The 15,082-nt window shown below is 44.5% G+C and overlaps 2 protein-coding genes across 2 annotated transcripts; one reads left to right on the forward strand and one right to left on the reverse strand.

The window, feature by feature from the left end:
• Positions 1 to 3,608: 3,608 nt before the first annotated feature.
• LOC136549638 (ultraviolet-B receptor UVR8-like) lies at positions 3,609 to 8,095 on the forward strand. Its single transcript, XM_066541000.1, has 6 exons — positions 3,609 to 4,523; positions 5,463 to 5,672; positions 5,768 to 5,878; positions 6,613 to 6,981; positions 7,084 to 7,191; positions 7,407 to 8,095. Exons 1-6 carry the CDS (start codon positions 4,212 to 4,214, stop codon positions 7,746 to 7,748), a joined length of 1,452 nt encoding a protein of 483 aa, XP_066397097.1. The 5' UTR covers positions 3,609 to 4,211; the 3' UTR covers positions 7,749 to 8,095.
• A 401-nt stretch (positions 8,096 to 8,496) lies between these two features.
• On the reverse strand, positions 8,497 to 14,625 carry LOC136549639 (disease resistance protein RGA5-like). Its single transcript, XM_066541001.1, has 2 exons — positions 13,779 to 14,625; positions 8,497 to 10,798 (listed from the first exon to the last, which is right to left on the reverse strand). Exons 1-2 carry the CDS (start codon positions 14,546 to 14,548, stop codon positions 8,806 to 8,808), a joined length of 2,763 nt encoding a protein of 920 aa, XP_066397098.1. The 5' UTR covers positions 14,549 to 14,625; the 3' UTR covers positions 8,497 to 8,805.
• Positions 14,626 to 15,082: the final 457 nt, after the last annotated feature.

Below are 15,082 nucleotides of genomic sequence, written 5' to 3' on the forward strand. Positions count from 1 at the left end.
GCCGGGCCGATGGCCATATATATTTGAGAGCAACCACACCTATTTTTCATCTGTTTCTAATCATAGCTTCACAGTTCAGCTGGTTCGTCCCTTGAACTTTGACACAAGTTTAGCTTATCCTTTTCAAGAGCCCTTGTGTCGGTTTTGCTGCCGGTTCTTTTTCTTCTCCCCTTGACTCATCTATTATTTGCACATGACCTTCATTGTAACAAGTATATAGATATATGGCACATCATGTTGTACTCTAAAAAAACACAATGTATTGCTGCACTGCTCGACCAGTTCATTCCTTCCAACCGTAAGTTCACCTATTAATTTGGCTTTTCCTGGTTTTGCATGCAACACGACAAAAAAAAAGATCCAAAGAAAAACATAAATCATTGTTACAAGCATATTGAAAAACAAATCGTAAGAACAAGACAAGTTAAAGGTAGAAATTGAAAAACATAGGAATATGATATAGATGCATGTGTAAAACAGAGGATTGTAAAACGTATGAAAGTTGGGTGAAAGGTTGTTTGATTGGGGCATAAGAAAAACAAATGAAGGATTCGTTTTGCAGGAATGTTAAGGTCGAATAAAAAAAATAACACCAAGTGCATGCTTTGCATGTGTTTTCTGTTTTTGGCCCATTCGCTTCGCTGAAAAAATAAACTGAAACACTGTTCTGGCTGATTTGTTGTGAGAGAAAACACTGTTTCAGCCGAAAAAATAAGCTGAAAAAGACGGATTATAAAAGAAGCGAACGGTGCCTTTTATTGGGTAGAACAAGCCATAATGGACCATTAATTCCTCGTACTTCATGCATAGGATAGGAAATTTGCATTCGCAAACAATATTTCTCCAAAATTCCTTAAAAAAATGGAAAAAGTCTACTTAATCCCCCACCTATCAATCATGGTCTACTTCACCCCCAAATTATAAAATCGTCTATTTTACCCCCCTGAACTTTTTAAAACCGTCTATTTTACCCCCCGGGCGGTTTTCGACGGTGGTTTGCTACAGTAACGGTGGTTTCACCTTTTCCTTTTTTTATTTATTTTCGCTGAATCTTTGAAAAATCATAGTAAATCATAGAAAAATCATAAAATAGAAAATCCAATTTTGTTGGACTCCATATGAGTAGATCTACATAGTTAACATATAATGTGGTATGCTTTAGTATAAAGGTTTTGCTGTACCTTTAGATTAATTGGAAAATCTAATTTTGTCTGTAATTAATTGGAATTTATCTATAACTAAGTTATACATGGTCCAATGAGTACGAAATTTTTACTATAGTTCAAGCATATAATAATTAGCCTACTATAAAAATTTCACCATAATTGGACCACAGAAGCTGCAGCTATGAATTGTTCCAATTAATTACAGACAAAATTAAATTTTCCAATTAATCTAAAACTACAGCAAAAATTTTATACTAAAACATATAATATTATATGTTCATTGTGTAGATCTACTCACGTGGAGTCCAACAAAATTAGATTTTTTATTTTATAATTTTTTTGTGATTTACTATGATTTTTTAAAGATTCAGCGAAAATAAATAAATAAAAGGAAAAGGTGAAACCACCGTTACTGCAGCAAACTATCGTTACTGTAGCAAAACCACCGTCGAAAACCGCCCGGGGGGTAAAATAGACGGTTTTGAAAAGTTCAGGGGATAAAATAGATGGTTTTATAGTTTAGGGAGTGAAGTAGACCATGGTTGATAGGTGGGGGAGTTAAGTAGACTTTTTTCTTAAAAAATCCAGTAATCCAAAAGAGCTCTAAAATTTATATGCATACTAGGTTTAGCGATGTTTCGGGACCTTTTGTTCATCAGGGAACAGGAAGAAAGAGCGGCGACGTCGGTGGTTGTTTAGTATCCCGATGAAAGAGGATTGCAGTGCGGAAGCGTTGTTTTTCAAGGCCTAATTTTGTCGGGGTCACAACAGGGAATACTCAATGACGACAAACCCCGTTCGCGTGCCCTTAAACCCGACTTGATCCACTTCTTTTTTTCATCCGGAGCAGTGTTTTCTCTCACAAATTCCTACAGCATTCTTCCAAACCATCCAAATTCCTCCAAACGAACAGGCCCAAATTCAGTTCTGAAGTTGTGTTGAGAGTAGTTGTATGTAATATGCACTAAACTGACCACTGACTCTGTTTTATGCATGTACTTTAAGGGCTTGGGCTCCTTAAGCCGCAAAGTTGCTAACCGACAAGGTAAGCATAGACGGTCTGCTGAGTTTAGAAGAGTTTTGCCGTTTTTTTATACTACTACATCATAAAAGTACGTGTACCTACTTAACGAAAAGAAAAGCCAGTTCTTGATAGCCAGTGTCAAAAGACGACGGAGTGGTCCGGTCCACTTGACCAGCGTTACGTCACGCGCATGGGGGCGCACGAGATCAGCAGACTAGCCACGCTGAACCGAAAACACGTTCAGGTGACAGAACACGGCCGGGTAACCGAAAACTTGCCGTTAATGCTGCCAGCCCAGCCACCACACCGGCCGTGCTCGTTTCTTCACGGCCAAGCCAGCCACAGCCAGCCCACGTCCTTCTCCGCCGTCTGGAAGCCTCCCTCTAAGGATGGCAACGGGGATATACCCGTCGAGTATCGTCAGAACGTTGTCTTTCCCGCTACGAAGAATTTATCCCGTCCCCATCCCGTTAACTGTCTCGGGTATAGATTCTTATCCATCCCCGTACTCGTCGGGTATCGGTCGGGTAACAAATACCCAACGGGTGCTGCATACTCGATAAACAAGGACACTTGGGGTCGCAACTTTGCAATCGGAGACGTTTCTTCTTGATCCGGGTACAAGTGTCGGAGTCTCGGAGATGCCAAAGAAAAGGAGCGAGGTTGCGAGGAGGACGAGCAAAGGTGGCAGAGAGACCGAACTGAGGAAGCGAGGGGCACGAGCGCTCGCGAGGTAGGCGTGCTTGTGCTACTAGCGGAGATAGTGAGAAAAAATTGAACTAGGGTTCCTAGAACACACAAACTATATATATGATTGTTCAGATTTAGACCAAAATACGTCTGTTGAGCTTCTTTGGACCTAATACTCGCATGACAGCTCAAATAGTCGGGTTCCCTAATGGGTAACGGGGACGGATAAACAGGGAACGTTTCCGTACCCGCTATACCCATCGAGGATGGATTCTTGCCCATTTAAATACCCACGGATAAAGATATGATCCCATTCCCGCCTCCTAATGGATCAAATATCCGTCAGGTATCGGGGTCCCGTTGCCATCTTTACTCCTTCCTGTGGTCCAGCCCCCGCCGCCCTTCTTTTATAATTCATCTTTTCCAGTATATTTTTTTAATCAGAACAGTATTTCAACGAATGAGCCAGAAACAATATTTTTCAGTGAAGCGAAGGGGCAGAAACGCACGCAGATCCGGGCCAGCCGCGTCCCGATCCGCCATGTCAGCCTCTGTGGCGATGCGAGCGACCTAGCGCTCCACCCCTTTCGTTGCATGCAGACCCTACCCCTCCACAATCCTGTTGCCGACAGCTGGGCCCACATCCCCTGGGGCCCAGAGGCTCAGTGATCGCAAGAAGGAGACGCTCGCTCCCCACGAGCCGGCCTAGTGGGTGGAGATGGAGAAGGCGTTGGTGGATCCACGCACGCGACGGCACCCTTGCAGCAGCGCCTCATCACTCGCGTCCTGCTCTTTTCCTCCTCTCCATTCCTTCTCGTGCACAGAAATTCCTTCCTCTGGCCTTTCGAAAGGGAAAAAAAAAGGCGACGGCAAGGAATCCCCCGATTAGGAAAGATTCTCCGCTCCCCGGCCTCAAACCCCCCAGCGCCCACCACTCGATTCGCCTACGCTTGGTGCTGGGAGCTGCCGAGGTCGGGATTGGTGCTGGAATTCGGTGCTCCGAGCTGTTCCTCCCTCAATTCGACCTCCCTCGCGCGATTCGGTTCCATTCGCTTCGGTTCGTTCCAATCGGGGTTTGCTGCTTCCGCCGCCTGCCACCGGTGCGCTCCGAGCTGCTCAAGCTGGGCCTGCGCGCCGGATACCCTCTCAGCTGCTCGATCTGATTCGGTCCCCAACACCAGCCCCCCTCCGCCGCTGCCGCTGCCGCTGCCCTCCCCGCTGACCCCGGCGCCATTTCGACCCGCGCGGCCGGATCCTTGGATGATTCCGATCGATCCGGGACCAAGAGACGCAAGGCTTCATCACCTCACCCGGGCCCCGGCGGTGGATCCATGGCCGGGGAGAAGGCGCCGCGCGCGTTCTCCATCGAGGAGCTCCCGGGCCACCTCATCGGGGAGGTCCTGACCTCGGGCGGCCTCGCGGCCGCCGACCTCGCCAGGCTCGAGGCCACCTGCCGCGCGCTCAGGCCGCTCGCCGAGTACGCCGCGTCCAAGCTCTGCGCCGCGCGGGCCGCGCTCGTGGCCTTGGGCCCCGCCGCCCGCGGGGAGCTGCTGGAGAGGTGCGGGGGAAGCTGGAAGAAGGTGCTCAGGTTCCTGCAGTCCGTCGAGCAGTCGTCAGGCACGGTCGAGACCTCATCGGGCAGCGTGAGCATGCTTTCCTTTCACTTCACTCTATGAGGCCTAATGAAAATTCCAATCTTCATATCTTGTATGTACGGCCATGAGATTATCTTGTGTTTTAGAAATAAATATTTACCTCACACTCTGGACTCTACCCACTTTGGAATACTATAATTACCACGACATGTTTACTGCATGGCTTATATGTGCTAAAGCTTTAAAAGAAGCTAATAATTTGAAGCTGATAAGAACACCCTTGTGTGGCTTAAATGGGATATTGAGCACATGTTAGTCATTATAAACAAATCTAAGACATTCTTTTCTAGGCAAATATAGATCAAATTTTCTTGTTTCGGAGTTGGAGGGGATTTTACAACTTATCTCAGATTGATTAACATGTTAATGTTCCTGTATTGACATGCTGATATGCATTTTCCTGTGTCAAACAATGCTAACTTCGTAATATACTGCACAATTACAATCTGAAACCGTTCGGAAGTGATTGTCTGTGATGTTGAAATCCTGGTAAATTGAGTTGCTATTGTGCTACAAATGTCCTAATTACTTTAAATATAAATTATGCCTTAATTTCTTACATTGTGATGCGATTATAACTTCTCATAGTAATGATAGTTGCCATATAATTCCTGCTAGTGGATTTTTTGTTCTGGACAGTGCATGGTGGCGTTTTGGACATACTATTTATCTTAATTATACTGAGTCTTGTGGCTTATTCAATATCGTTACAAGACTACAAGTTTACTAGTATTCGAGTTCACTACTAATTGTCACATTATATATTTTTTCCAGAAAGAAATAATAATATCAAATCAGAAAAATCTAGTTGTCTTCTTGTATTTGGACACAGGTTTCCCTGATGTTGGATGGCATTGAAACCGCTACAATTTTTTTGTTGTTTCCAAATTGTTTCCTTATACATGTGAACCTCCTGTATGTTTCCAGATGCAAGTAGCCACAGGAAGATATCACACACTTTTGGTCCATGACTCTTCTGTCTATTCTTGTGGGTCCAGCTTGTGTGGTGTGCTAGGTCATGGCCCAGATACTACACAGTGTGCGGCATTCAGTCGGGTTTCCTTCCCATCACTTTCTCGTGTTATAAACATCTCTGCTTCACACAACCATGCTGCTTTTGTTACGGAGTCTGGGGAGGTAATTGATGATCTCCTTAATTGAAGCCAGTTATGCCTATTGCTGTATTACTACTTTTCCTTGCCTTGGTGTTCTGAAGGGTTTTGTCTAAATAGGTTTTCACCTGTGGTGATAATTCATCATTATGCTGTGGTCATGGTGAAGTGGGGAGAACTATATTTCGACCAATGCAAGTAGAAGCGCTTAAAGGGATTCCCTGCAAGCAGGTGGGACCACAGATCTTTCTCATCCTTTTATGTTGTGTCTCTAATGATACTCCTGTACTTATTCTTAAGTCGATCACTTAAAATTTTCTAAATTGTAATATGTCCCGCCGCTTTCTTGTAATTTTTCTGTGAAATTGTAACTTAGTTCTGAAGATGCCCATTGATTTCTGGAGTATTGTATTTGCACATGTGTATTTCATCTCCATTTCTCTATTTCTTGTTGAAATCACGTTCTGTAGTTAATCAGTATGACTCACATGTTGAAGATTTTATCAATAAATGCCCCACATCGTGATGTTTTCTTTATATGTCAGTACTAAAAAATTGACTTGCTCCATGTTAATGATCCCTTCCCTGCTTAATCATGTGCATGTGCACATATCTTTGGGAACTATCTTACAGCTCAGGTCCTGAGGGCAAACCACCTAATTCTGTTTGTTTTTCTTTTTGGGACAAGTGATTCCTATCTTTTGATCGTTGCTGCTACTTCATTTTCATACTTCTATTACATATTAAATCAGCTCTCTATTGAACAATGAACACACTCATTCACCATTTTACATGTATCTATATGTTATTGGGAGAAGCTTTCTGAGGCTATTTATTTCTACACTTATCTATATTGCATTTTTCTATACTGTTTAGTCACTAGGCTGCCTAGATTTTGTTCTGAGCCATTAAGATCTTTCATTTTGCCTCTGTAATTCAGTATTCGTGATCTGATGCTATCACAGGTTGCTACTGGTCTAAGTTTTACTGTGATTCTTACAAGGGATGGACAAGTATATACTTGTGGAAGTAATACACATGGCCAACTTGGTCATGGTGACACCATAGACAGGGCCACTCCAAAGCTTATTGAATTGTTTGAAGGCCCCACTCAGGTGGTGCAGATTGCAGCCGGTGCAAGCTACACTTTTGCTGTAACAGATGATGGGACAGTTCATTCCTTTGGGTCTTGCACTAATTTCTGCCTTGGACATGGGGATCAGCATGACGAACTTCTTCCTCGTGCAATCCAATCATTTAAGAGGAGGAACATTCATGTAGTCCGTGTTTCTGCTGGAGATGAGCATGCTGTGGCTCTTGATGCACTAGGATACGTAAGTCTATATTGTCCTGTTCACATTCACATATATATATATATATATTGTTAATAATTGTTCTCCAGGCATAAGTATAAAGTCTGAATCTGAACTTTACAGGTTTATACTTGGGGCAGAGGATATTGTGGAGCCTTAGGTCATGGTGATGAAAATGATAAAACTAGCCCAGAAGTGATCGGCAGCTTGAAGGGCCAAGTTGCTGTGCAGGTCTGTTGCACATATTGGCAAGGAAGATATTTAGCAAGCACTTTGGAATATAGTTAAATAAAATTGGCATTGCAAATTATTTGTTTTTTAGAAGTTTATCAATTCTTCTATGCAGCAATATGAGATACTAATTTCTTGGTCTAATTAAAGTGCCCTTGCTATTCACACATGTGTTATCAGTTCCATGTCTGAAACCTTTTCTTAATTTTTTTTAGGTATGTGCAAGGAAGAGAAAGACGTTTGTTCTCACGGACGAGGGCTCAGTTGTTGCATTTGGATGGATGGGCTTTGGGAGTTTAGGGTTTCCTGACCGAGGATCATCAGACAAAGTAATGAGGCCCCGTGTTCTTGAGAGCCTGCAGGATCACTACGTCTCCCAAATAAGCACTGGACTGTATCACACTGTTGCAGTGACAAATAAGGGCATTGTATTCGGATTTGGGGACAATGAGCGAGCACAACTTGGGCAGGAGTACATTCGTGGGTGCTTAAAACCTACTGAGATAATGTTCCAAAAGAGCATGGAAGACATACCAATTGCGGCGCCTAGTGGTTGACTTCAAGGCCAAGAGCCCAAGACCACCATTTTGGACACTGTTGCCTGCATATATTGTATTTATATTGAAATTCTTCTTGGCAAGTGTATTTTACACTTTATGATTTGTGAGTAATTTGGGTGAACGGGGGAAGACGGAAGAGCAAAGTTGGAGGATAGTGTTGTGTAGCCAAAGAAGCATATAGTTTAGTAACGTGTGATGTATCGAATAATTCAACCCACCATTTTTCTTCTGTATAAAATTTATCGGTGTGTTTGTATTTTTTTTTGCCCCTCCATGTTTTCTTGGTTTTGTCCTAACAACTGTTGAGTAAATAGCATTTGCTCCCCTGGAACTTGTTATATTATTGCCTAAGTTTGCTAGTCTCTATCACCTTGATTATCGTCAAATCATCATCACTGTTTTCAATTATGCATATCATTTTATGTGCACCTCTTAGCTGACAAATGGTGCCATACTGTTGGAAATTGCTTGCGTTGGCAGCCGAAATTAAAGATATGTTATTATGCACTGTCTTATCTATCAAATGATATGCACGTCCTGTACATGCTGCAAGACTATTCTGGATGCGTAACTGTTGCATGAGAATGAGTTTTTTTACTAATAAGGTCGCATGAGAATGAGTTGGCATGACATTTGTTTGTCTGAATAGGCATGGCGTTTCGGTATAGTTGTCACAGAAGGACGTGGTTTGCTCAAACTGTGGAAGCGTTACGACTTCATGATCATGTGCAACCAGACCTAAAGATTTTTTTTAAAGAAAACAGGAGGAACACCGATACCATTACCATGCATGCCTCCATGGCATACAAGATATGTTATATTGGGTCTAATCTTCTTTCACATCTAGGATTCTATTTCTATCTTTATTTCTAATAAAGCTTGTATTCGATTCAGTTATCCCTAACCATACGTATCTTTACTTGTAACGCCATCTATTGGCCTATTTGCTCCAAGAGGGAAATGCACCTTTTTACATAGTCTCCCCTAAATCATGCTTTGACCCACCCCCGTTGAGCGAAGGCTTTTTTACTTGTAACCATACAATATATGCTTTTTACATATATTTGATGACAACGCGAAGGCTTCCCGGATGCTTGCTGATGGCCTCCTTGAGCGCAGCCTTCAGGCTTGTCTTGTCCCACCTCCGTTGCTCCTCCACTCGTGCACTCTTAAGGTCGGCGCAAAGCAACATCCAGGAAATGTAGCCCTCGCGCTCGTAAACATGTACCTTAAACTCCACGAGGCTACCAAGATGCTGGATGCCGTCAAGCACACCATCGGCTTGCCGCGCCCCTTTCGCGTAGCAATCTATAACCAGGCTCCGAAGCCTCGGCATGGTTCCCGCCTCGAACACAAGGCAAGGCTCCTCCCATCGGAACCACAACTCCCGGAGATTTGGGAACGCCACGCGGTGGAAAACCACGAAGCCTTCTCGGGGGACATGCTCCTTGACGTGAAGCTTGAGGTGCACCAGCAAGGTGAGCCTGGCGAGAACGACAATGCCATCGCTTGGCAGCGACCGGACCTCGATCTCCAAGCTGCTGAGGTTATGAAGGTGGGTGATCCAATCAGCTGGGATGGTGGAGAAGAGGCATTCCAGCACATGTAGACGGCGGAGATGGCGCGGAGGCGGCGACCAACGAGCCAAGACGTCTTCTTCGACGAGGGATCTGCGGATGACTATGGACCGAAGGCAGACGAGTTTGCAGAGGGAAGAGAGTAGAACTTCACTAGTGTCTCCCACACCATATGAACCCAACAGCTTTAGCTCCCTGAGATTAGTCAGCTCGCCGAGCTCCTTCATTCTCCCCACATCTCTGAGTTCTATTTCGAACTCACTTAATGTACGGAGGTTTGTCAAATGGCCGATCCCACCAGCTGCCAGCTTCACAACAGCCGGAAGATTCAGATGCCACAACGTCGAGGGTAACATCTGAGCATCCAGAACGAAATAACCATCTTCTCTGGCCACCTCCAGTGTCTTCAGTTGTTCTAGCTTGCGCAGTTGTGTTAGCAGTTTCTTATTACTGCCAATTCCGTTGGTTCTCAGATATCTCAGTTGGAACAAACTGTGTATACAGGACATGTCGTACCGCCTATCCATGGAACCATTGATATCAAGATTTAAAACTCGCAGAAGTCGAAATTTTGTCAGAGAAGGCAGCCATTGGGCAGGCCCGCAGAAGTTAAATGACCTAGCCTGGGTCAGAGCCATGTTCTCCAGAACGCCATTTCTTTCTGATGAGTGCTTGACATGAAGGGATAGCCGACGAACATCCAAAGGGCCTTTTGTGCTTTGTTGGTCATTAACTATAGTGACGAAGTTTTGGTCTGTGCACTTGATTATGATATAGTCAAGCAATAGATCATGCACTCGACAAGAAAATACTTCCCCGCAGTCATCGAACTCAGCTATTTGAATCATATTTCTGTTAATTAGTTCATTGAAGTAACTCTCTGCAATCTCCTCTTGGATGTCACCATGCTTTTCAGTAACAAAACCCTCAGCTATCCATCGCCTCAACAAATCATCCTTAACTATTTTGCAATCTTCTGGGAAAATTCCAAGATATAGCATGCATGTCTTGAGTTCTAGAGATAAATCATTGTAGCCAAGATTAAACACATGTCTCAGCCATTCAAAAGCCGGGCTTCTTTCCATCTGGAAACGAAAGGAATGCACTATCTTCTCCCAGATTTCCGTCGAACCAACATCCTGATGATTCGCCAAAATGCTGCCTATGGTAAGTATTGCTAGTGGCAACCCTCCACATTTCTTTAAAATTTCATTGGAAACACATTTTAGATGCTGCGGACAACCATCTTCTGAATGAAAAATCCTTTTGTGAAATAATATTCTTGAGTCAACATCATTAAGAGGTTCCATCCTGTAGACATACCCATGGAAGCTAGAACTGCATGACTTAGCTGTATCTTCAATACGTGTAGTTGTTATAACCCTACTACCACAATTATTCTCCACAAAACAGCTCTTGATAGTGTTCCATGCTCCTATTGTCCACATATCATCAATAACAATAAGGTACCTGCCAGGAAAAAAAATGAAATTCATCACACATATATTGCATAAAAATACAGCTCACAATTATCTAACAGTAAATGTTAATAAGAGCTTGATTAAACATTTGAAAGCAGCTAAAATCCCCAAATCAACAAATTTATACTACATTTAATTGGCTCGATTAGACAAAAGGGAAAAGTTTAAGTGCAATTTTGCCAACACATTATGGTTTAGAGAGAAATAAATACTGAATGCATAAATCTTCCCACAAGCAGAAATGTACAAAATCAAATGTATAATCTGTATCAAGACAGCATATTGTGCTAGTTCAATATGGACTGTGTACAGGTAAGTCCAAGAAATTTGAAAATTGTGCAAGCAGGTAACCAAACTTGGCTATTTCGGTCCATTTCTAGTCGATCCATCGCCATAATTTTTATTTTGAGCAACATTAACGCGCCATGGGGCTGGGGGCGCACATCAGGTATCAGGTATTAACGGTACAAATATGATTTTGTCATTTTAGTAGTAAAAAGAAATACAATGTGGTCATATAAATTACCATACTTTTTATTGCATTGGTTGTCTATTTTTAATATAATCCAGAGGCTCACAAACATGCACACAAAGTCTACCCTTATGACTATGATCATCCCCGAAAGACAAAGCCAATAAAAGTGCCTCTATGTCAATGGGCATGCCTAATACTACTCAAAGAATGGTGCTGCTAAGTCCTAGATTTTAATTAAAAATACAAGCACACGTGTCAAATCGAGAATTTAAGCACAAGTGGTCAATTTATATTACAAGTAACCTAACCGACTGAGCTTAGTGAAGGCCAAAAGAAAAATGCTACTCTTAGTTCATACTGTTTAGTGCATGTCAATCAACTCTTCCTATCACAGATGTAAGAAGTTTTGGTCATCTACATGGTCCATAAGTTGAGACTTTGACTCAACAACTATTTTGACAAGAAAATTTACATATTGACAGAAGTAAACTTCATCAGTGGTCCTTGACCTGTCCCGCATTCTTATTTAGGTCACGGTCTCTCAAAATGCATTTTCGCACCCTAAGATCGCTAACAATACCACATGAAGTCCAATTTTTTAAAATTTTTGACAAATTGCTCACTTGACATTCTGAATTATGAGATAGCGTGGCCCTAACATTTGAGGGGCCAACAGTGCTAGTCTAATATCTTCACTTAGGCTGTCTCTAACATGAGACCCATGAGGAACCCAAACCTAAAATGTGTCTCCAACAGAATACCTATAGGCTTGAACAGAGTACCTATATGGAAGACCAATTTTGGGTATCTGAAGAGATATAACCCAAATCTGATATCCTCTCTCCTAGAGACCTATTTGCAGAAAGTGTTCTCTTTTGGGTCTTATTGTTGGAGAAGACAAAAATAAGTATTAAACTCTTTACCTGTTGCGCTACACAAACATAGAATGAATCTTGTATTTTGGGCAACGGCTGTTGGCGACAGTCTTGTCCACCCTCTTCGTATCTGTCACCCCTTTCCCCACTAACAACGGCCCCGACCGGTGCATGCAGCTAGCCTACCGCGGTGCAGTATCAATACTGCCAAAATCCGGCCGGTAAGATCTGTCCTCGGCCATGTTTTAGTGCTGCCACTGCCACTGCATGCCCACTGCCACGCACCCGATCAGCAGTCACCCACCACGAATATGATCGATCGTCCAGCTGCATCGCGTGCGTGGGCCTGCCTGCCCGCCTGCCGCGTTTTTTTCCTGCCGCGAATGATGATACAGTCAAGATTCAACATCTTCACTATCACTCCGAGATCACGAAGATGCTAGGGGGCTACTGTCGGGTGTTACGATACCCGAGTATCTCAAAACACTGATTAGTTAGCCGCTCGGGCGGCTTGCACCGGCCCAACTAGCAGAGGCCTAGCAATCACAATTCACCTAAACCACAGAGACCCCAGGCCAAGCGCCGAGCCATACGGTCCAAGAGGGGCCTGAGATGGGGAAGGCACTGGAAGTGGGTACCATTGCATTGCCATTGTGACGGCGACATCATCATATGGTCAGCATGCCTCACAGGGGGTTTATCGCAAAATCTGAAGACTTGTGTGCTACAATTAGCGAGTTTAGCATGTCAAAATTGTATTTTGAGAGTATATCAAGACCAAAATGAGAATGCTAGATCGAGCTTCATACTCCAATTCTCCGTACTATACTTGCCTCGCATGAGACAGTAAGATCTTTCTTTTTCTTTGATTATTAAGTGTGATTTTTCTAAAATACTGTGATTAGTGTAGGTACAAAAACACTGTTGGGGGGAGGCCTCCCCGGCATCGCTCCTCCCCCGGCGCTCCGCCCTTCTTTTAGTCAGACTAAACCACCTCGCAGCGGGTGCTAACCCTCGCGGCGAGGGTTTCCAGTATACCATGTTTCATCCGTGTGTCCAGGTACCGTGCGTGAAGGCCCGCATCGTGGGAGGAGTACGGCGAAAGGAGAGCAAGCTGGCTAGGCCGAGTCGACCCTCGGCCAGAACGTGCGAAGGTCTAGTGCCCGCCGCAGGGTGAAACTGACTTGGCGGCGGCAGCGGTTCCATCAAGGTGGTTAAGGTAGAGAGTAGTTGGCCAAGGGAGGGAGATCACCGCCGTACCCTTGGCCGTTATGTAGTAGTCGCTCCGTCGGGCTTGGCCCTAATGTAAATTTATCGCGCCTCTGGGTATTACCTATAAATACCTGGGGTGCTCGTGTAAGAGCAGAGCCCGGTGATCCCGAGCAAATTAATGAGTATTTAATCCGCATTTTTCCATCGCTCTACGGACCATTACATTCGCTCACTCTCACACGTTTGCTTCAGCACACTCCTGGGAAACCCTCGGCCTCTCCCCGTGTGTTCAATTACGAGGGCTAGAGGCCAGGAGTGACCCCACAAACACACAAGGCAGAGGCAGATCTTTTGCTTTGTTGTTAAAAGAATAGCATAGCCGTATGAGCAACAGAGCGCAGTAGTACCTTACGTTTTGAAGACGTCGACGGAGCCGACTGATGATTTCGTTATCATCTTGGCTTATAGAATACCACCCAGACTGTTGGATTATATCTGAGAAGATTTTGGCGAAATCTGGGATTCGGGACACCGATACAAAAGCGGTGCAGTCAAACTTGCCTTGGATGGCAGTGTAAACCTGGTTGGCGAGAGTTGTCTTGCCAATCCCTCCGGTCCCCAGGATGGACACCACCTTCAGCTGGGGTGCACCATCCTGGAGCTCCTCCACGACCTTCTCCTTGTGGCCGCCGATGCCTTGAAGGCTGGCAGGGTCTTGGTACAGCGCCTGTATCCGAGGGTCGACGCACACAGCGCGAGGACGCTCGGGCAGCTGGAGGATCAGCTTGTGTCGATTGCCTAGTTGCGCCACTCGAGCCTTGAGCGCACTGATCAGCTTGGCGATCTCACAGCGCGCTCTGAGCGACTTGAGCTCGCGCAGAAACCCGGCCTTACTAGGGTCGCCGAGGCGGTGCATGGAGATGTCCAGGCAGTCCTCCATGTCGTAGGCCAGCTCACGCACCTTGGCACGCAGCTCCCTATGCAGATCGTCGATTGGTTCCTCCATCTGAGACAGCTCCATGAGGGAAGCGTTGATGGTGCTCATCTCGTCTCTCAGGGAGACGATGTCCTCCTTCACACCTCTAGCCAGCTTGAAGTCCTTCTCCAGCAAGCCGGCGAGCTTGGAGAGGACCGATCCCATTGCCCCTGAGAAGGCGCTCACCATTGCCGCCTCCATTGTTGCCTTGCTGGTGTGGCTGTATCAAGAGTTTAGTCTTGAGCTAGTATAGGCTCAAGTGATGCACACGGACGCAAGTGGGCTGTGGGCATTTGCACTTACCTGCTAATGACGTCCTTATATAGGAGTATTCTGGAAAACGAGGTTGCCACGTACTACTGCACTACCCGTGTGATCCTTTGTTGGCTTGTGGCTTGTGGCTTGTGGCAGACAATGACTTGACCTGTGCTTAGAACCAGTTTGGCACGACTCTGACTCTCCAGCTCTAGTTTCTGCGAAGAAGGCGGAGAGTCTTGTCAAACATCTTAGTTTCCCAAAAATTTTCAAGAGCATTAAATATAAATAAAAAATAAAACTAATTACACAGTTTAAACGAAATTCACGAGACGAATCTTTTAAGCCTAATTAGACTATGATTGGACACTAATTATTAAATAATAACAAAAGTGCTACAGTACTAGGCTGATTTTTTGTCTAACAAGTGTTTGGTGATTAGTGGGGTTCAAGTGATACACACCTGCTGTAAGTTACATT

Source organism: Miscanthus floridulus, chromosome 4 (assembly GCF_019320115.1).
Source record: "Miscanthus floridulus cultivar M001 chromosome 4, ASM1932011v1, whole genome shotgun sequence".
NCBI classification, from domain to species: Eukaryota; Viridiplantae; Streptophyta; class Magnoliopsida; order Poales; family Poaceae; genus Miscanthus; species Miscanthus floridulus.

Excerpts from the sequence above, each read along its gene's own strand:
- LOC136549638 (XM_066541000.1), top strand. The coding sequence starts at position 4,212 with ATGGCCGGGGAGAAGGCGCCGCGCGCGTTCTCCATCGAGGAGCTCCCG. Across the intron at positions 5,673-5,767 it reads TTGTTACGGAGTCTGGGGAG|GTTTTCACCTGTGGTGATAA; the intron begins GTAATTGATGAT and ends TTGTCTAAATAG. Across the intron at positions 7,192-7,406 it reads AGGGCCAAGTTGCTGTGCAG|GTATGTGCAAGGAAGAGAAA; the intron begins GTCTGTTGCACA and ends AATTTTTTTTAG.
- LOC136549639 (XM_066541001.1), bottom strand. The coding sequence starts at position 14,548 with ATGGAGGCGGCAATGGTGAGCGCCTTCTCAGGGGCAATGGGATCGGTC. Across the intron at positions 10,799-13,778 it reads CGACGTCTTCAAAACGTAAG|GTACCTTATTGTTATTGATG; the intron begins GTACTACTGCGC and ends TTTTCCTGGCAG.